General features: G+C 36.9%; 1 protein-coding gene across 1 annotated transcript in view; it reads left to right on the top strand.

Annotated features, from left to right (window-relative positions):
- Positions 1-22,721, top strand: part of MPP7 (membrane palmitoylated protein 7) — a 159,817-nt gene that overhangs the window by 66,090 nt on the left and 71,006 nt on the right. The window contains exons 6-10 of the mRNA XM_023746378.1: positions 2,132-2,213; positions 2,691-2,776; positions 16,438-16,512; positions 16,707-16,903; positions 17,371-17,435. Of these exons, the coding sequence (XP_023602146.1) occupies positions 2,132-2,213; positions 2,691-2,776; positions 16,438-16,512; positions 16,707-16,903; positions 17,371-17,435 (505 nt within the window). The remainder of the gene's footprint in view (positions 1-2,131; positions 2,214-2,690; positions 2,777-16,437; positions 16,513-16,706; positions 16,904-17,370; positions 17,436-22,721) is intronic.

Below are 22,721 nucleotides of genomic sequence, written 5' to 3' on the forward strand. Positions count from 1 at the left end.
TAAGGATGTCTCACTGCTGGCTTAGGCCTGCTCCCAGTAAGCCAGCAGTCAGACATACCCCGAGGGCTCCCAGACTGCAAGAGTGTACAGGCCAGGCTGAGAAACCACCCCCCTCAAGTGCACAAATTTTGTGCACTGGACCTCTAGTATAATATAATTATCTCATGTTTTTATTGTCTGTCTTTTCTGTTAGAGCAGATTTAATCTCCATGACAGGGCAGAAATTTTTGTGTTTTTTTTCACCATTGTATTACAAGCTCTTAGAACAGAGCCTGGGACATAGTAGGGTCTCAGTAAACACTTATAAATTTCATTGAATCACAAAATAAGTCAAAGTGATGACTAGCATTAGGCACAATGAATTGGCTGGCCCTATACTGAAAAACAGTATAAACTATAGTGGAGAAAAATCTGTCCTAGTTGTAGTTCTGTGTCACAAACCACACCAAAATTTGTGGCTAAAACAATAATTTACTATTAACTTTCACAGTTTTGGAGGTTGGCAGGCTCAGCTGAGCACGTACAGTTAAACTGATGCCTGTAGTAGGAAGGAAGTTGGGGGCTGGTCAGGTATCTCTTTTTCCAGGTGTCATTTCCACTAGTCTAGCTTGGACTTCCTCACAGGATAGCAGTAGTCATGATTTTTCACATGGTGGCTGGCATAAGTCAAGTGGCAGCTTCAAGTCTTCTTGTAGCTTTAGAAGCCTCTGAGTCATTTTCACCATTTGATATGGGAATATCACATACACATACAAAGAGGGAAGGAATTGATGACCTCCATCTTGAAGAAATGATCTCATCTGTAAATTAAGGACAAGTAATATTAGATAAGTAGACTAGCCTCTTAGGCATACTTTGGTGTGAAAGTTCGAGATACATTATTAAGGGAAATGAAAGTTGATCTAACCAAATTCATTATTTATATTAAGAATATTACATTTCCAGTTACCTCGGTTACATGTTAACTGTTTATAAGCAGAAAATACCAGTAATAAGCGAGTCTAAGATTTATGACCATAGAGAGATACTCATTCAAGTCTTTGGTTTGAATGCATGAATAGGTGATGAAAATGCCACAAAATCATTCTACACTTAATTTTTGATTTTCTACTATTATGAGATATGTATCTAATAGCTAGCATATATAAAATATACTTATTATAAATGGATTTCTAATTTTGCTTACCTGTTTGTTTTTAGTGATATAAATGTGTTTATTGACACACCTGAGAAAAATTCACCTTTTCTTTCTTTGGGGGTCAGTTCTGTCACCACCAATGTGCATCCTTTTTTGCCCTGTGATGCAGTGCAGAATGGCATTTCTAAGCTGGTGCCAGTTTCTTGGAAAGGAAAATCATGAAAGGCATTTAAAGTAACCATTTGTGCCTAGTGTTCTTACAAAACAACATTCAGTTAATCTGCTTCTGAACATTCAAAAATGAAGAATTTCTGGATTCTTTTTAAAATTGTGTCCTAATCTTATGCCAAAATGTTAGTTCTGTTTGTACTAGGGACAATCCTAGTTCATAAAAACCCTGGACTAACAGTTCTTTTTTTCCATTAATTCATATTAGCCTTGGCTAAGAAATATAACTAATTTTGGAGTTTTAATTAATTAATGTATTATTTTCACTGATTCCATCACCATAATCGCATACTAGAAAGACTACTGAACTAAAAGCCAGATGACCTGATTTTTATAATTTATATAATCTTTTTCTATTCACTTAACCTTCTCTATATATACTCTACCTTCTTTGTGGGGTATTTTAAAGATGAAATGAAATGAGGAAATGCTTTAAAAGAGTAAAAACAAATAGTATTTAAATACAAAGTGTTATAATAGAAAAAAGATAGTTGTATTTTCCATAATATTGAAGAAGCTAAAGACTTCAAAAATCTTTAAAATTTTCTGGAAACTGTAGATGATATATGTATAGTACAAAATTCTAGATCTAGTAATGAACATTTGTAAGGCACATGGTATGATGTCTATTCCTCCTGCCTCATTCCTTTTATTTTTTGTAGTAGGTGTTTTCACTTTTTCCAGATAAATTTCCTTGTTTCTCCTCCCCCGTCGTACCACCCAATACATACATTTACCCACAAATACTTTTGTATTTCTTCAAAGGGAGCCACCATTAAGAAAGATGAGCAGACTGGGGCCATCATTGTGGCTAGAATCATGAGAGGAGGGGCTGCAGACAGAAGTGGTAAGAGTTTAAATGTTAAGTGAATATAGACAAGTCATGCTTCATTTCATAGATAATATTTTTAATATTTAACTAAGAGGATAATAATCTTTTGATATAATACAACAAACAAGAAATAAAATATTTTTCTCTGTCTTTATATATGGGGACTTGTATAAATAAGTGAAAAATAAATCTCTCTACTCTCTTAGTTTACATGGGCTTCTAAGGTTACATTCAGACTTGAAAGATACTACTAAAAGCATGCAGCCTTTTTTTAAAAAAAGTAAGAATTATTTTCTATGATGGAAATTATATGCATTTCTAGACACTGAGCATGTTTTTCTTTGATGTTATAGTCTTTGATTCATTGCTATACAAATGCATGGAATCTGAAACCGGAGAAGCCAGAAGGTCTTCTTTTCAATCCTCAGATGTGTAACTTACAGTTTCTTTTGTAGGTAACACTGCTAATTTACTGAATTTCCTATTACTCAGGTCTTATTCATGTTGGTGATGAACTTAGGGAAGTGAATGGGATACCAGTTGAGGATAAAAAGCCTGAAGAAATCATTCAGATTTTGGTAAGCTGAAATTTTATTTTAAATTATCAATAAAATTAAATCACTATATATCCAACTTGGTTATGAATACAGGATTTGGATTTAGTAGTCCAGGGTTCAAATTCCAGCTCCATCACTTAATCCTTATGTGTCTTTGGAAAATACCTTAACCTTTTTATTGCCTCAGTGTTTTCAGTTACAAAATGAGAATAAGAGGAGTTAAATATCTTACTGGAGTGTTTTGAAGATTAAATGAGCAAAAGAGTTTATTATAGGGCCTATCCAAATTAGATGCCATTTTTTTGGTAATGCATTTATCTTTATCTTTCTCCCATCAATATAGCCTGTGCTTTCTAGGTATATAAAATAGTAAAACTAATTTAAATGTCTTATGAAATCCAAAACAGAATGAAATTATTTTAGTCCTTGACAATATTTATTCTCAAGTTCATTTGTAAAGATAAAATGAAGAGAAACTCTCCCTGTTACATATGAAAACATATTATGAATCTACAGAAATAAAAAAAGAGTTTAGTATTTCAAAACAGACCTCAGTATATGTGCAAATTTAGTATAGATTATGGTGGCATTTTATATTACAGGGAAAACAATGAAATCATTTTGTAAATGGTATTGGATTAATTGATGATTCAGTTAGAAAAAATAAAGTCAGTCCATACTTTATAGCACACACAAAAACAAATCCCAACAAATTAAATATTCAAGTTTTTAAAAATCACAAAAAGTAGAGTAAGACGTTAATGCTGTAAAATTCAAGTAGAAAAAGAACTGATATTACTGTAGAAAACTTTCTGAACAGAAAAAGATGTCATACATGAAACAGACAAATGAGCCCTGGCTGGCGTGCTCAGTGGTGTACCAAAGGGTAATGGGTTTGATTCTCAGTAAAGGGCACATAGCTGAGTTGCAGGTTCAATCCCCAACCCTGTTCTGGGCATGTGTGGGAAGGAATCAATTAATGTGTCTCTCTCACATTTATGTTTCTCTCTCTCTCTCTCTCTCTCTCTCTCTCTCTCTCTCTCTCCCCCCCCTCCTCCCCCCCTCCTCCTCCTCCTCCTCCTCCTCCTCTCTCCCCTTAACCCTCTCTAAAAATCAATGGAAAAAAATATCTTTGGGTGAGGATTAATAACAACAACAAAAACACTTAGACATGAGATTGCAGGAAAAAAATTTCAATATATATGAAAGAAGGCTAATACTTTAATATATGGAGAGTGTATAAAAATTAATAAGAAAAAACATTTTTAGAAAAATTGACAAAGTATATGCACAGATAATATACAAAAGAAAACATGATGTCTGAAAAATATTGGACTGGTGGGGATTTAAAAACTTGATAATGGCAAGAGTTACCCAGGTTATAGGGAAATAAATATGTTTATATTATTTTGGTAGTAGGATAAATTAATAGACCTTTTTGAGCTGGCTACCTAATATTTTCAAATTTTTTAATTTGCATACCCTTTTTGTTGTTATTGACAGTACTAGAGGCCCAGTGCACAAAATTCATGCACTGGGAGGAGTGTCCCTCAGCCCAGCCTTCACCCTCTCCAATCTGGAACCCCTCGGGGGATGTCCGACTTCCAGTCAGGGATCGGGCCTAAACCAGCAGTCAGACATCCCTCTCACAATCTGGGACTGCTGGCTCCCAACCGCTCGCCTACCTGCCTGCTTGATTGCCCATAACCGCTTCTGCCTGCCAGCCTGATCACCCCCTAACCACTCCCCTGCCAGCCTGATTGATGCCTAACTGCTCCCCTGCTGGCCTGATCGCCCCTAACTGCCCTTCCCTGCAGGCCTGGTCCCCCCCCAACTGCCCTCCCCTGCAGGCCATCTGTGGCGGTCATCTTGTGCCCAATGGGGGTGGCCATCTTGTGAGAGGGCATGACAATCAATTTGCATATTACCTCTTTATTATATAGGATTACAGATGTCCTCCATTTCCCCCCACCCTTTTTCACTCCACCTAGCCATTGTCATACCCCAGGCCTTTACCACACTACTGTCCATGTCCATGGGCTATGCATATATGCATATATGTTCTATGCTTAATCTCTTCCCAACCCCAACCCCCTCCCCTCTGAGATCTGTCAGTCTGTTCCATGCGTCTATGCCTCTGGCCCTATTTTGTTCATCAGTTTATTGTGTTCATTAGATTCCACATATTAGATATATGGTATTTGTCTTTCTCTGACTGGCTTTTTTTGCTTAGCATAATAATCTCCAAGTCCATCCATGCTGTTACAAAGGGTAAGAGATCCTTCTTTATTACAGCCACATAGCATTCCATGGTGAAAATCCACTACAGTTTGTTAATCTACTTATCTACTGATGGGCACTTGAGCTGTTTCCAGATCTTAACTATTGTAAATAACACTGCTATGAACATAGGGATACATATATTATTTCTGATTGGTGTTTCAGGATTCTTAGGATATACTACTAGAAGTGGGGTCACTGGGTCAAACGGCACTTCAATTTTTATTATTTTGAGGAGACTCTATACTGTTTTCCATAATGGCTGCAGCAGTCTACATTCCCACAAGCAGTGTACTAGGGTTCCCTTTCTTCACATCCTCACCAGCACTTGTTTGTTGATTTACTGATAGTAGTCATTCTGGCAGGTATATGGTGATACCTCATTGTGTTTTAATTTGCATCTCTCTGATGATTAATGACATTGAACATTTTTTCATATGCCTATTGGCCATCTGAATGTCATCGTTGGAGAAGTGTCTATTTGGGTCCTCTGTCTATTTTTAAATGATATTATTTGTCTTCCTAGTGTTGAGTTGAATGAGTGCTTTATATATTTTGGAAATTAACCATTATCAGAGATGTATCATTGGTGAATATGTTCTCCCATACCATGGGTTCCCCTTTCATTTTGTTGATGGTTTCTTTTGCTGAGCAGAAGCTTTTTACTTTGATATAGTCCCATTTGTTTATTTTTTTTCTTGCCCTAAGATATGTATTTGTGAAAATACTTCTAGTTTATTGTCTGAGATTTCCCTGCATATATCTTCTTCCAGGCTTTTTATGGTTTCACAACTTAAATTTAAGACTTTTACCTATTCTGAGTTTATTCTGTGTATAGTGTAAGTTGGTGGTTTAGTTTCTTTTTTTTTGCATGTACCTGTCCAATTTTCTCAAAACAATTTATTGAAGAGACTGTCTTTACTCCATTGTGTGCTCTTGCCTCTTTTGTGTAGTATTACTTGACCATAAAGATGTGGGTTGATTTCTGGGCCCTCTATTCTATTCCATTGGTCTATATGCCTGTTCTTGTGTCGGTAATAGGCTGCTCTGATTGCAGTGACTTTGTAGTATGGTTTGATATCTGGTATTGTGACTCCCCCATTTTTTCTTCTCAAGATTACTGTGACTGTTGGTGGTCTTTTTTGCTTTTATATAAATTTTTGGAATATTTGTTTTAGATCTGTGAAATATGCCGTTGATTTTTGTGTGTGTTTTTTGTTTGTTTGTTTGTTTGTTTTTGTTAATCCTCATTCGAGGATATTTTTTCCATTGATTTTTAGAGAGTGGAAGGGAGGGAGGGAGGTGGAGAGAGAGAAAGGAACATCGATTGAGAGAGACACACCAGGGTGGGTGTTCAAATGTGCAACCCAGCTATGTGTCCTTGAACCCGCGACCCTTCAGTGCATTGGCTGATGCACTGAGCAACACCAGCCAGGGTGCCATTAATTTTTTAACAGGGTTTGCTTTGAATCTATAGATTGCTTTGGGTTATATATATGTTTTAATAATGTTAATTCTTCCAATCCATGAATACAGTATATGCTTCCACTTGTTTGTATCTTTCTCGATTTGTTTTGCAATCTCCTATAGTGTTCTGACTACAGGTCTTTTACCTCCATTAAGTTTATTCCTAGATATCTTTTTTTTTTCTTGCAAAGGTAAATAGGATTGTATTTTTAGTTTCTCTTTCTGAGAGTTCATTGCTGGTGTATAAAAATGCCATCAATTTCTGTATGTTAATTTTCTATCGTATTAATTTGCCAAATTCATTTATTAAATCTATCAATTTTCAGTGGAGTCTTCAGGGTTTTCTAATACAATTTCATGTCATGTGCTAATAGTACAGTTTAACTTCCTCCTTTCCAAATTGGGTGCCTTTTCTTTTTTGGTCTGATCACTGTGGCTAGGATTTCCAGTACTATGTTGAATAAGAGTAGTGAAAGTGAACATCCTGTCTTATTCCTGATCTTAAAGGAAACACTTTTAGTTTTTGCAATTGAGTATGATGTTGGCTATAAGTTTGTCATACATGGCCATTGTTACATTGATATATGACCCCTCTATTCCCACTTTGCTGAGAGTTTTTTTTAATCAAAAATGGGTCCTGGATTTTGTCAAATGCTTTTTCTGTGTCTTTTGATTTGATTATGTGATTTTTATACTTCATTTTGTTTATGTGATATATCATGTTTATTGATTTGCGAGTATTATACCAGCCTCGAATCCCCCAAATAAATCCCACTTGGCCATGCTGTATGATCTTTTTAATGTATTGCTGGATCCGATTTGCTAATATTTGTTGAGGATTTTAGCATCTTTATTCATCAAGGATATTGGCCTATAATATATTCTCTCTGTGTATTGTCTTTATCTGGTTTTGGAATTAGGATAATGCTAGCCTTGTTAAAATAGTGTGGCCTTAGCCAGTTTTGCTAAGTGTTTAGAGCCCAAGGACTGAAAGGTCACAGATTCGATTTTGGTCAAGGGCATATACCTCGGTTGCAGGCTCAATCACTGGCCCGGGTCAGTGTGCGTGTGGGAGGCAACCAATCAATGTGTCTCTCTCACATGGATGTTTCTCTTTGTCTCTACCCTGCCCTTCCACTCTTTTTAAAAATCAATGGGAAAAATATCCTCAGGTAAGGATTAACAATAACAGCAAAGAAAAGAATGTGGATGTCTTCCCTCCTCTTGAATTTTTTGGAGTAGTTTGAGGAGGATAGGTGTTAGTTCTTCTTTGAATGTTTCATGAAACTTGCTGTGAAGCCTTCTAGTCCAGTACATTTGTTTTCTGGGAGTTTTTTAAATTACTGCTTCAATTTCATTAGGTGTTATCAGCCTATTAAGGTGTTCTGATTCTTCCTGATTGAGTTTTTGCGTGTTTCTAGGAATTTGTCCATTTTGCCTAATTTGTCCAATTTGTTGACATATAGTTGTTCATGGTATTTTCTTACAATCCTTTGTATTTCTGTGATGTCAGTTGTTACTTTGCCTCTTTCACTTACAGATTTTACTTGGGCCCTCTGTCTTTGGTTCTTGATGAGTCTGGCTAAAGGTTCATCAATCTTGTTTATTTTTTTCCAAGACCCAGTTCTTTGTTTCATTGATCTTTAGTATAGTTTTTTTCATTATTATTATTTTCTATGATATTTATTTTCAGGCTGATGTTTATTATTTCCTTCCTTCTACTTACTTTGGGTTTTTCTTGTTGTTCTCTTTCTAGTTCTTTTAGTTGTAGGGTTAGATATAGTTCACTAGAGACTCTCTTGTTTCTTGAGGTAGGCCTGTGATGCTATGAACTTCCCTCTCAGGACTGCTTCTACTGTCCCATAGATTTTGGGTTGTTGTGTGTTCATTTTCATTTGTTTCCAGGAAGTTTTTTATTTCTTCTTGGATCTTATTGGTAATGCATTCATTGTTTAATAATGTGTTATTTAGCCTCCATGTGTTTGAATGTTTTTGAGTATTTCAATTTTAGTTGATTTCTAGTTTTTTGCCATTATGATCTGAAAAGATGATTGATACAATGTTCTTGAACTTATAGAGACTTATTTTGTGTTCTAACATGTGGTCTATATTTGAGAGTGTCCCATGTACACTTGAGATGAATGTATATTCTGCAGCTTTGGCATGAAATGTTCTGTAAATGTCAATTAAATTATCTGATCTAGAGTGTCATTTAAGGTTGCAGTTTCATTGTTGATTTTTTTTTTTGGAAGATCTATCCAGTGATGTTGGTGGAGTGTTAAAGTCCCCTACAATGACTGTAGAGCTGTCAATCTTTCCCTTAAAGTTCTCCAAGAGTTTTTACATATATATATTTATGTGATCCTATTTGGGCGCATACATGTTTACCAGGGTTATATCCTCTTGTTGGATCAATCCTTTAGTATTATGTAGTGACCTTTTTTGTCTCTTGCTATGGCCTTTGCTTTGAAGTCTATTTTGTCAGATATAGTATTTCTACCCTTCCATTTTTTTTTCATTTCCATTTGCATCAAAAAATTCTTTTCATTTCTTCACTTTCATTCTGTGTGAGTCTTTTGTTCTGAGGTGGGTCTCTTGTAGGCAGCATATATATAGGTCATATTTTCTTATCCATTCTTATCCCTATGTCTTTTGATTGGAGCATTTAATCCATTTACATTTAAGGTTATTATTGATAGGTACTTATTTATTGCTGTTTTTATTCTTTATTAATATGTTCCTCTCTCTGTATAAATTTCTTCTTCTTCTTACAGCAGTCCCTTTAACACTTCTTATATGCTGGTTTTGTGGCAGTAAACTCCTTTAGCCTGTTTGTTTGTTTGTGGATCTCTTTTATTTCACCTTCAATTTGAATGATAACCTTCCTTGATTTCAGATCCTTGCTTTTTATTACTTTGAATACTTCATGCCATTCCCTCTTGGCCTATAGTGTTTCTGTTGAGAAATCAGCTGACTTCATTATGGGATTTCCCTTGTAGGTAACTTTTTAAAAAATATATATATTTTATTGATTTTTTTACAGAAAGGAATGGAGAGGGATAGAGAGTTAGAAACATCGATGAGAGAGAAACATCGATCAGCTGCCTCCTGCACACTCCCTACTGGGTATGTGCCTGCAACCAAGGTACATGCCCTTGACCGGAATCGAACCTGGGACCCTTGAGACCACCGGCCGACGCTCTATCCACTGAGCCAAACCGGTTAGGGCTCTTGTAGGTAACTTACTCTCTCTTGATGCCCTTAAGATTCTCTCTTTGTCTTTCATGTTTGCCATTTTTAACTGTGGTGTGTCTTTCAGTTCATCTTAAATGGGACTCTGTGTGCTTCCTGAACTTGGGTGACATTTTCCTTCACCAGGATATGGAAGTTTTCTGTCCATAATTCTTTAAACAGATTCTCTGTCCCCCACTCCCTTTTTTCTCCTCTGATACCCCTATGTAGATCTTGTTACATTTCATGTTGTTCCAAAGTTCTCTTAAACTATTCTTCTGCTTTTTAATTATTTTTTTCTTTTTTCTGCTCTGATTGAGTGATTCTATCTTGTCTTTTGATTCACTGATTTGGTCCTCTGCTTTGTTCAGCCTACTCGTTTTTCCTTCCAATGTTTTCTTTTTTTATATATATTTTTATTGATTTCAGAGAGGAAGGAAGAGGGAAAGAGAGATAGAAACATCAATGATGAGAGAGAATCATTTATCGGCTGCTTCCTGCACATGCATGTGCCCTGACTGGGAATTGAACTTTGACCTCCTGGTTCATGGATTGATGCTCAACCACTGAGCCATGCTGGCCAGGCCTTCCAGTGTGTGCTCCATGTCAGATATGGTATTCTTTATTTTCAACTGGTTATTGTTCATAGTTTCTATATCCTTTTCATGCTTTTGAGCATCTTTATAACCATTACTTTGAAACCTGTTTCTGATACATTGCTTGCCTCCATTTCATTTAGGTCTTTTTCTGGAGATTCCTCCTGTTCTTCCATTTGGGGCCTGATTATTTGTCTCCCCATTGTGGCTATCTCCTTGTGTTTGCTTCTATGTGTTGGGTTCAGTGACACAATTGTTAACTCTTTAGGCTGGGTGTCTCTAAAGGTAAACCTTGATCACCATATATGAGATTCTGTAGGGCCTACCTCCCTAGGCATGGTTGTCCCCAGCAAGGTCTGGAGCCTGTTGGGATCCCCACTCCGGTGTGCCATTTATGTGTGTAGTTTGGTTGAACTCTGGTGTAGTCTGAAGCCCACCACTTATTGTGTTGGTTCTGGGTCCTTTGGGGTGGGTATCAGATGCAGGTTGCTGTCAGACTTTGTGTGTAACTGGCCCTGGGCTACCAGTCTGTAGTTACCACTCTGTTTACTGTTTATGTCTGTTCTACTAGATCTGTGCATGTGTGGGAGGGGCTAATCTGTGTATATGGGGTTGGCTTCTTCCAGCTTCAGGCTGGGGGAAAATCTGTGGTCAGACTTGAGTTTCCTGGAGTTCCTCCTCTACCTATCAGCTACTCTGCCTTCCCCCTGAGGTTGCCAGGCCTTCCTCTAGAGCTTTCTGGAGAGGGTAGACCCAGGCTAGCCTAGCTCAGGCTAGTGGACCCCTTGTTTGGGGATTATGCATTCAGGCACTCAATGAAGGGAAATTAGTCCCTGCCTCAAAGCCAAACTTCAGGCTTTGCCAGAGTATCCATCTCTAGTTCCCCTTAAGGTGGCTTGCTGCAAGTTTATGTTGGGTCTAGCCTACAGTATCCTCTGCAAGAGCAGGTTCAGCCTCCCTGAGCTCAGGGGCATTGATCAAGAGAGTCTCCTATTGAGGTTGTTGCCAGCTCAGCCCACAGGAGGGGGCTAAGCACTTCCTCCCAGTCGTAGACAATAACCTCCAAGTGTCTCACTTTTTGAATGGCCCACTCTGAGCCACTCTCCTGTCCCCCACGGAACTGCACCCAGCAGGGGTATCTGGAACTTTACAGGGCTGAACCAAACAGTCTCCTTTTTGGGTGTGGTTCCCAAAGCCTGCAGGAAGGGGTGACGGGCACTACCTATCTTTCTCGGGACAATGACTTGGAATTCGCAGGAAGCTCGGATCTGCCTCTCCACAATGAAGTCACAGAGTTCAGCACTCATCTATCTGTGTCCCTGACAGAAGTCTCCCTGCAGACACCATCCAAAAATCCCAGCTCTGTACAGCACTGGTGCCCCTGTACTACCCAACCAAGAAGGAGGGTACGGAAAATCAGCCCTAGAAACCAAGATGGCGGCATAGGTAAACACCGGAAATTGCTGCCTCGCACAACCACTTCAAAAATACAACTAAAAGACAAAACGGACATCATCCAGAACCACAGGAAGGCTGGCTCAGTGGAAATTCTACAACTAGAAGGAAAGAGAAAAGCACACTGAGACTCAGAGGAGGTGTGGAAGTAAAGTGCAGAGGTACGGAGGCACACGCAGAAAGGGCTGGCAACTGAGGACGTGGTTGTCTTTTTCAATCAGGAGGGAGACACAAGCTCCCGACTGCTCTGAACTCCAGTTCCGGGCCTGTCTCTGGGGACCCAGACTCATACGGGGAGAAACTGGACTGTCTGGCATCCGGGGGAACTCGAGGGCAGCTTTCTCTCAGAGTTGCTTGCAGTGATTACCGGGACACTGAGACACGGGACCTCTTAGGACAGGACTGAGGATCAGCCATAGCTGTTTGCTCCGCCCTGTTGATTCCCTGAGACCCCGCCCCACCCAAGGTGTGCACAGAGGCTTTTGCATATGAAAGGCCTGGCCCTTTGCAATCTGAAAATTACCTAACAAACGGCAGCTGGGTCAGAGAGACCCAGAACTTCCAAAAGAAGGCCCAAGGCCCCACAGCAGCTTTCATTGCTTCACAGCTGGGCCTCATCTGGGCACCTCCAAATCTAAAACAAAGAAGAGGAATCTGCAGATCTTTCCGTAGCTCCTTTGGGTAGCCTCAGGCAGAGGCTAAATTAGCACCTCCTTAGAGATCCAAGAGCCAGTGTACCCAGTGGTCAGAGTGGGACCATCCAGATTACAACTCCTCAGATTCATAAGGAACACACTCAGGGGGCAGACTCAGTGAGCACCAAAGCCCCACTGAAGCAAGTCTTGCCCCAGAAGGGTGTCTTCAGCACAGAAGTTCTCCCACTGCAGACACAGCTGATTCTCACTGCCAATTGGCCTGGAGGTCAATTCCTCCCAGTGATACCTACAACAATCAAGGCTTAACTACAACAAGACTGTACACAAAGCTCACAAAGGGGTGCACCAAGAGTGTCCACCTCAGGTCATTGAGGAGGCTGAGCCACTGGGCCCTATAGGACACCTAGCACAGAGAGCTACTCTATCAACACAGGGAAGCATAAAAAATGCGGAGACAAAGAAACAGGTCACAAATGACAGAAATGGAGGAAAGCAAACTACTGGATATAGAGTTCAAAACCACACTTATAAGGTTTTTCAAGAATTTTCTAGAAACCGCCAATAAATTCAGTGAGACCCTCAAGAAATCTAGTAAGACCCTCAAAGATATGAACAAGGACCAACTAGAAATTAAGCATACACTGACTGAAATAAAGAATATTATACAGAGTTCCAACAGCAGACTAGAGGATTGCAAGAATCAAGTCAAAGATTTGAAATACAAAGAAGCAAAAATCACCCAACCAGAAAAACAAAAAGAATCCAAAAATATGAAGATAGTGTAAGGAGCCTCTGGGACAACTTCAAGCAAACCAACATCCAAATTATGGGGGTGCCAGAAGAAGAGAGAGAGCAAGATATTGAAAACCTATTTGAAGAAATAATGACAGAAAACTTCCCCTACCTGGTGAAAGAAATAGATTTACAAGTCCAGGAAGAGCAGAGAACCCCAAACAAAAGGAATCCAAAGAGGACCACACCAAGACACATCATAATTAAAATGCCAAGAGCAAAAGACAAAGAGAGAATCTTAAAAGCAGCAAGAGAAAGAAAGTTAGTTACCTACAAGGGAGTACCCATACGACTGTCAGCTGATTTCTCAACAGAAACTATGCAGGCCAGAAGGGAGTGGCAAGAAATATTCAAAGTGATGAATAGCAAGAACCTACAACCAAGATTACTTTACCCAACAAAGCTATCATTCAGAATTGAAGGTCAGATAAAGAGCTTCACAGATAAGAAAAAGCTAAAGGAGTTCATCACCACCAAACCAGTATTGTATTAAATGCTGAAAGGTATCCTATAAGAAGAGGAAGAAGAAGAAAAAGGTAAAGATACAAATTATGAACAACAAATACACATCTATCAACAAGTGAATCTAAAAATCAAGTGAAAAAATCATCTGATGAACAGAATAAACTGGTGAATATAATAGAATCAGGGGCATAGAAAGGGAATGGACTGACTATTCTTGGGGGGAAAAGGGGTGTGGGGGTGCGGGAAGAGACTGGACAAAAATTGTACACCTATGGAGGAGGACGGGGGGGGGGCGGGTCAGGGCAGAGGGTAGGGTGGGAACTGGGTGGAGGGGAGCTATGGGGGAAGAAAAGAGGAACAGCTGTAATAATCTGAACAATAAAGATTTAATTTAAAAAAAGAAAAAAGAAAAAGAAAATCAGCCCTGTGTAGGATTCCTATCTCTCCATGTGGCTGGTCTCAACAAAAGTGGGGTCCAAATTCCCAGCTCTGCTCGGGGTCCAAACCCTGTAATTCAGATCAAGAATCCCAGACCTGTGCTGCTTCCAGGCTATGTGGCCAAACCAGCAGGATGGGGAAGTCTGGGTGGTTCCATATATGGAGGGAGGAGCTCTGACCTTGCACTCAGGTGGGAAATACTATTTTTTTTATTTCAAGATACACAGTTTATCACTGACTGGGGTTCTGTCAAATGACTTTCTAGAAAGTAGAGAGTCCTTCAAAGTTACTGTTGGTTGTAGCCCCCAGATCTGTCTTTTGCTGGAGCCAAAGACAGCTGTGCAACCTCTCTAGCGATAGGAGTCTGGAGCGAACTTCTCAGGCTGGGGCTGCTTGCAGTAGGAGTGCTTGTTCACTGGGACGATGTGACCCAGGCAAACAAAATCTCCCTGATTCCCTCTACCTGATGCTATGTGGGCTCTTCTGTTCATCTCTGTTGCTTTTGGTTGGGGATCCCTGCATGGGGATCCCAGGGGGTGGGAGCTTTGCAGCCAGGATATCCCTCTGGCCACTTAGCCGCTGTACCTGCTAGAGGGGGCTTTCTCTTTCTGCATCTCCGTTCCTGTTACAAGTCTCTACATGGCTTCTTCATTGTTCCTTAAATATTACATTTTAGATCAGTTATACTTCAATTGCTCAATAGTTTAGCTGTATATCCAGTCCATGGCTGGGAGCAACTGCAGGCAGCCTCCAGCTGCTCTGTAGCTGTTTTGAACCTAAATTTGCATACCCTTTAATCAAGAAATGCAGATTTTGGAAATTAATCCCAAGGATCTAATTTGGTATATATCCATAAACAAGATTTTTTTTTAATATTTAGAAATTATTAAGAAGGTTTCATTGTTTGATTAGTCATTCCATCTACATGATGGGCCACTGTGAAACAATCACAATGGCTGGTAGACCTATTTTACCTAATAATAATGATAATACTAATAATAGCTTATAGTGATTGAGCCCTTAATGGCATTATTCTAAGGGCTTTACATACATTAAAATACTCCCCCCCCCCCCAACACACACACACAAACTAGAAGAATGGGAAGGGACTATAGAGAAAACTTGCTTTCTCTCTACCTATACAATTCAGTATTATATGAATTCTTAATAAGATTTGTGAATTACTTCTATGATAATCAGTAATAATGATATTGTTTTGAAGTTACTCTTTTATAAAATTATAATATATACTATTAAACCCCATTTTACTTGAGACTCTGTGCTGTATTGGAGCTCCTCCTAGGCTTGCAGAAGCTGATTCTATGCTTCTATGCAACTTCTCCCAGCATGGCTGTCAGTGACTTCACACTGGCAAATTGAAATTGGCTATGGCAGGATTACTTATACCATGAAAATTAGCAAACAAAACAAATCAGGGCCCTTTTTTATAAAACACAGTCCTGGTTTACCAGCACACCATTGATAGTGAGCCTCAGAGAGATCTCACCATTTTTCCCTTTCTCTCTCCTTCCCTGCCTCCTTCCTCCCTGCCTTCCTCTTTTCTTCCCTTCCTCATACCTCTTAGATATGTTTTAGATATTTACTGATTTTATGGAGTTAGAATTAGCAGAGATAACAGTTATTAAACAACTGTATAAGTAATTATATAGATATGTTATGATAAATGCTAAAAAGGGGGAGAAATAAATAGAAAATGACATGAGAGTTTATTAAAGGGAGATCTACTCTTGTCTGAGTTAGCAAAGACTTTTGGGTATTGTTGCTTGTTTTAATTAAAATTGAATAGTTATATTCAGTCTTTTCATCTTTTAATTAATCTATTTTTTGGTATTTTACTCACTAACCAGAATGTAATAGAGATGAATGTTCTTTATTATTTTTTCTGGAAGATAATACTTTTTTGAGTATGTGGATGTTGATACTTAAATGTAATAGTCTGATCCTTGCACATTATCTGTTCTCCACATTTATTGTTATCTGTAGAAGGCACTATGCATAAGTAACTCGACATGGCTGGTAATATTTTCATCGGCATTTTAAAAGTGCACAAGGAGGTAAAAGTTGGTTTAGTGGTTGATGTTTTTTAAATTATTTGACAAACTTTAGCGCTTTCTCATGTTATAGGAATTTATACAAAAATACTTTTCTCAGTTTGATCTATCTAAGAATAGAGATCCCAAGCTTGTAAATTTTCAGATGCATATAGTTGTCTACATGTTTTTTCTTCCCTCTCCTTGGCTCTAGAAGTTTTTTTTTTATAACTCTTTCCTCTAATAATCAGGCTCAGTCTCAAGGAGCAATTACATTTAAGATCATACCCAGCATCAAAGAGGAGACACCATCTAAAGAAGGCAAGGTAATTATTACTTTAAAATCTTTCCTGTGGAGGGTGAGGGGGCTAATGTGTTTTTCATCTACTACATATCTTCTTTGTCATGACAAGTTTATTTTAATATTCTTTTTTAAAATTGTTCTTAAATCAGAGTTAGAAGAATGTTGGCCATTTGATATTTTTTATATTTATTCATTTTAAATAAAACTTTCTTCCAGATGTTTATCAAAGCCCTCTTTGACTATGACCCTAATGAGGATAAAGCAATTCCATGTAAGGAAGCTGGGCTTTCTTTCAAAAAGGGAGATATTCTTCAGATTATGAGCCAAGATGATGCAATGTGGTGGCAAGCGAAGCATGAAGGTGATGCCAATCCCAGGGCAGGCTTGATTCCTTCGAAGCACTTCCAGGAAAGGTGAGCTACTGGCACGTAATGATGGCCTTTCTTCAACTGACCTTTTGTTCTCTGCAAAATATCACTCAAGCATAGTTGTGATAAAATAAGCACTAAAATCTTGCCTTAGAGTCCTTTATCCCTCAGATTTGGATTTCTGTTTTGTCTGAGTATGAATAATGACCAAAAATAATATGACAGTACCAGATCATATTCGGTTTTTGTTATGAAGCAAATGGAAAATCACACATTAATATCTGAAACTGTATTGATGTGAAAGATGGCAAAAATAAGAATGATTTTGGAGTGGGGATAATTTATAAAAATTTGAAATTAGAGAATTCAGTTCTTAATTTGAGTAGATTGCATTGTGTTCATTTCCCCCTAACTTTTCAGCTCTTTCTTAAGACTTTTAATATTTTGGTGTTATATTAACCTTGGATCTGCACTGAAAATTGATAGGCATATTGACCTTCTTTTCCTCCCAGGAGATTGGCTCTGAGACGACCAGAAATAATAGTTCAGCCCCTGAAAATTTCCAACAGGAAATCATGTAAGTTTGTTAATAAGAATGCAGACTAACCAAATCTTGGTATTTATTTTCGATTATTAAAGCAGGTATTTGTGGTAGAATGACAGATCATATTACCTTCTGATAGTTTTTGGATCATTTAAAATAGATTAAAGTGAATCTTTTGAAGAAAGGGGTGTTAGGAGTAATTTGTAATAAATCCATGGCTCTTTAAGAAAAGGACTAATAACTACTGCTCTTTTTGAATTCTGAATTTAGGTATTTTATTTCTCCAAAGCCAGGAGGTTTGGGTAAGATATTTCTTGGTAAAGATTAGGGGAAAAATTCATCACATTCTTGGACACAATAGCAGTTGCGCCTAAGAACAATTAATTGTTCTTCCTCTTGGTTACCCAGAAATCATAGTAACTCTGATCTTTTAGTTGTCTGTTTGGAATTATTACCAGACTAGATTAAAATAAAATAAGAGTAAGAAAAAAAATGACATAAGATAACTGAAAAATATAGTGTAGATTTAGGTGCCTTTTTTTCAGCCCACCTTTCTCTCCCTTCCCTTTACTTCTTAACTCTAAAGTCCCCCATCCCATAAATTTTCTACTTCAACTCTTCTAAATGTTTAAGGTATTTTAAGAGTTAAAAAAATATCCCTTTGTTTTCAGCATGGAAATTGTACATTAAAAGGCAAATGAAAAAAATAAATGGTCCTGGAATTTTACACCAACATCTGTTTTTAGTATTGTTGCATTTTTCACATCTCCTGTTATTTCTGTCAGTTTGTAGAAGCTTATAGCCCAGGAATTACATCATTAGAGAGCCAAACTACAGTCAGTATAAATCTCCCAAGCAAGCAAATACTTCAAGTGCAGCACTGATTCAAAAGCCTGCTTGTTCTTGCTCTGCTAAGTCTGGGCAGAAAGAAAAAACAAACTTGTTGTAGAATGTCACATGTATTGTGACATCAGAAACTTAAAGTTGAACTAGAACGATGCCTTATTTTAAAGTGTGATGTATTTTCACTGACAACTCACCCAGTTGAAAGGACCTCTGAGACATCCATCTCACTTGCTCTGTGAGAAGTTTAAATTTGGGGCTGCACATTTCTAATATATCTGGTGCATATGGGATAAAATATGTATAACTTAAAAATGAAATTAATGTGATTCTCTTTGAATCTGAATCCATACTCAAATTAGTACAATTTGATATAATTACAAATTTTCATTTATTTAAAAATGTTGATAAATATTTCTTTGAAGAACTATGTAAGTTGAATAGGTTGTCTTTATAGTACATTTCCCAAACTGGTTTCAGTATAGATGTGCACGAATGTGAGGTGGGGTGGGTGTGTGTGTGTGTTTAAGCAATAATTGTAATGGAGGCTTTTTCTGTGTTAATTTGTGTAAATTTTTATATTGATACTTCAGTATTTGAATTTGAGAAATATTTATTTAAGGATTTATTTTTACTGAAATGTCCTCATTTGGATGTTTTAGTATTGTTCTCTCTTTTTTTGCCTCTTTAATATTATTTAAAAATATTTACTGATCCTCCTTTAACCCTTTCTTCCTTATGTTTTTTTTCTTTTCTTTGTCTCTTTCCTATTTTTATCTTTTACTAAACTCTGATTCACTGAGAAATGCATTGTTTGTTCTCATATATGAATGTTATTTATTTTGAATAGAAATAAATCTGGTCAATATTATCTCAGTTAAATCACAAGTGTATAATATATATGGCCATGTTCAGAGACAGTATATTTTTTATGAAAACTAAATAGCAAGCTAATAACTTTATTCTAAAATAATTAAAATTCAATTTTTATGAGCATTTTTATTTATTAATAGATATTACCAAATTGCCTTCAGTGAGATTGTACTAGGTAACAATACCATCCACAGTGTATGACCATCATTAATTCATTCATTCATTCAAATGGCTTGCCATTGGCCAGGTGGGGCAGAGGGTACATGATGCGTCCCTCTGCAACTCCCAGGCCCTTACAATCTTAGCATCTTCATTGTTTCTTTTCTTTCCTGTCTCATCTTCTTTAGCATGAATAAATACAGTGTTTCAGAACAGTGTCTGATATAATTCACATAAAATCCACTGTTTTAAAGCGTACCACTAGTAGTTTTCAGTACACTTACAGGGTTATGCAACCGTCACCATTATTTAGTTCCAGAACATTTTCACCACCCCCAAAAGAAACCCCATTAGCAGTCACTTCCCATGATTTCCTGCCTCTAGCCCATGGCAAACATTAATCTATTTTCTGCTCTATGAATTTGCCTATTCTGGACATTTCATATAGATGGAATCATATAACATATGACCTTTTATAACTGACTTTTTTCATTTAGCGTAATGTGTTCAAGGTTCATTCATATTGTGGCATGGGTCAGTACTTAATTTCTTTTTATGGCTGAATAATATTCCAATGTATGGCTGTATCACACTTAGTTTAACCATTCATCAGTTAATGGGCATTTGGGTTGTTTACACCTTTTGGCTATTAGGAACAATGCTGCTATGAACATTCATGTTTGACTTTTTGGTGAGGACACATGCTTTAATTTCTCATGGGAATATACCTACGATGCCCTACCAAAGTTACACATGGTAACTATACGTTTAACTTTTTGAGAAATTGCCAAACTGTTTTCCATAGCAACTGCACCATGTCACATTTCATCAGCAATGTGTGAGGGTTCCAGCTTCTCCACATCCCTGTCAACACTTGTTATTGTTTGTGTTTTTTACTATAGCCATCAGCGTGGGCATGAAGTGGGATCTTACTGTGTGTGTGTGTGTGTGTTTTTACTTTATTTTTATTGGTGACACTATTGCAGATGTCCCTATTTTGCCCACCTCCACCCAGCCCTCTCCCCCTTCCCTCTGGCCATCACCACACTGTTGTCTGTGTCTATGGGTTATGCATATGTGTTCTTTGGCTAATCTTCATTTGAAATTTTTGTTGTTGTTGTATGAGAAACCCTTAAACTCAAAAGTTATGCAATACTCATGGTACTGGTTTTGAACATTTTTAAAGGCATTTAAAAGCACTTTGTTTTGTAACCTGTGTATTTGATAGTGATATAACTAAATTTTGTAAAGGCCATATGACTCAACACTTCCTGCACTTCAACATTTGGCACTTAAATATTTGGAATAGGACATTCATGTCATCATGCCCTAGGTTAAATTATAGAATAAGGCTATGAAGAAAAACAAAGATGATATAAAATCTTTTATTTTTATGACTCTGAATAATAATTCATGAAATAGGCTTTAAGAAAAGTATACAATTTAATACAAAATGTCTAAAAGAATAATTTTGTCATGTTGGTGTTTACACATTTATGAAAAACTATTCATATTGATAAAAATTGTATAAGTGCACTTAAAACCTAGGAAGATATTGTTAAGCATTGAATTTAGAATAATGACTTCAGTCAGGTAATAGTATATATCAAATTGGGCAGTTAACACTTTTCACAAAGTGGTTGCTTGTATTACTATGATTTTACTCTTTATTTGATTTCACAGTGTATTGTTATAACTAAAGTTTGCATGGAGAAAAAGTTCATAGACGAGGGCTCTGGAAATATAGGGGTTCAGTTGATGTCAACATAGAAGTGAAAAAGGACTAGAGAATCCTAATCCTAGTATTTTTCATTTAGATTTGTTCTGGAGTGCTGGATCTTGGCTCCATGATAAATAAAATCTGGAGCCGAGATAATGCCAATTTTAACACTGCCATCCTTATGCAAAGCTCTTAAGTGTGGGTGATATTCATCTTTGCTGCTTGGTTATTTCCTCTCCTTATCTAATACATACCCAGAGAATAGGCTTCTCAAACAAACTAATTTGCCTTTTGAAAATAAAACATACTAGTACCTAACTAAAAACTGAAACTTAAACTCTTAAACATTCCTAAATCTTAGAAACTTGATATAGGGACTCATCTTATCTTCCTCTTCTTCTTTTTTTTTTAAATTGTTTTTTTATTTTTTGAAGAAATGCTTATTTAACAAAGAAATTATTAATAGAATTTTGTGCTCCCTTCTTCCCTCCTTTATCTAATGCTGGGCTCACACTAGTAGATTTATATTAGTAATAGAGACAGAAGAGCAGACCCAGAACTCTGATAGGTTTTCTTTGATATGACCAACTTTTAGAATATTATATGAAAGACACAGGTTAAGTGTTTTGGAAATGAGTAACAGTGTATCTTATGTCTTATGTAGCATATAGGAGTGGTTTTCATCACAAACTTGGCAGCTTGCAATTCATGTGTCGATATAAAGTATTCTGATTTTCTGCTAAAAGCTTATTTTTATAATTCAGTTGCATTTATAAAGCAGTATTATATCACCTAATCTTTAAAAAGAAATATGAATTTTTTGACTACTTGAAATGTTATTTGTTTCCATTCTATTGAAATTGAAGTATTAAGTTAAGAATAGTGCTCCTAATAGCATAAATATTAATTGAACTTTAACTTCAATAGGCTGTAATTTATATTTAAATCCAGTTTATATGGTATTCAGAAAAGGCTCTTATTCATATAGTGTATTTTACAGCAGAATATTCAGATACGATATTTATAGTGCTTAGCTTTCTTTTTTTGTTATCAAGATATAAATATCTGAAAATTTCTAACACTGCTGATTATCAATTATAATTTTTTCTTTTACAAAATAGCTCTTATAGAATTCTTGTAACTTAAAAGAACAAAATGTACACCTTTTTGCCTTCTAAAGATGGTAAAAGCACACAAAATATTTTATTTTAGAATTTGTTTTAACCAATTGTGATCGTTACCATGTGGGTAAAAAAGATCTTTTACCGCAGCCAAAAGGCCATTCAAAAAGGGTATAGCCAAGTTCATTCAAAGACAAGCATTTTGTGGATTAAATATCACAATTTACTAACAACCGAATTTAAACACTGACTAAATGAATGAGTTCACTCTATGTGGAACCAATATCCCGGAAGGCCAACTATTTGCAAATAATACATATAACATTACTCTACAGGTTGTTAATACAACTTTCAAGTTGAGTAAGCTCCTTCCTCCTAGCATCTTAAATAATGTTTATTTAGTGTGTTCACCCATAAACTTAATTCATAAATTAAAAATTAAATCAGAAATTAACAAATAGAGTATATTAAAACTTTATGTGTGAAACATTGTCAAACATTTTCTTAATATTGGTGGGATTTTTTGTAGCAGAAACATATGGGGTTTTAGAAAATAGTAAAAGTATTTTTTCCCCCTAATACTAATTGATACTCTTTGGAGAT

This window comes from Myotis lucifugus, unplaced genomic scaffold (genome assembly GCF_000147115.1).
Source record: "Myotis lucifugus unplaced genomic scaffold, Myoluc2.0 scaffold_668, whole genome shotgun sequence".
NCBI lineage: Eukaryota > Metazoa > Chordata > Mammalia > Chiroptera > Vespertilionidae > Myotis > Myotis lucifugus.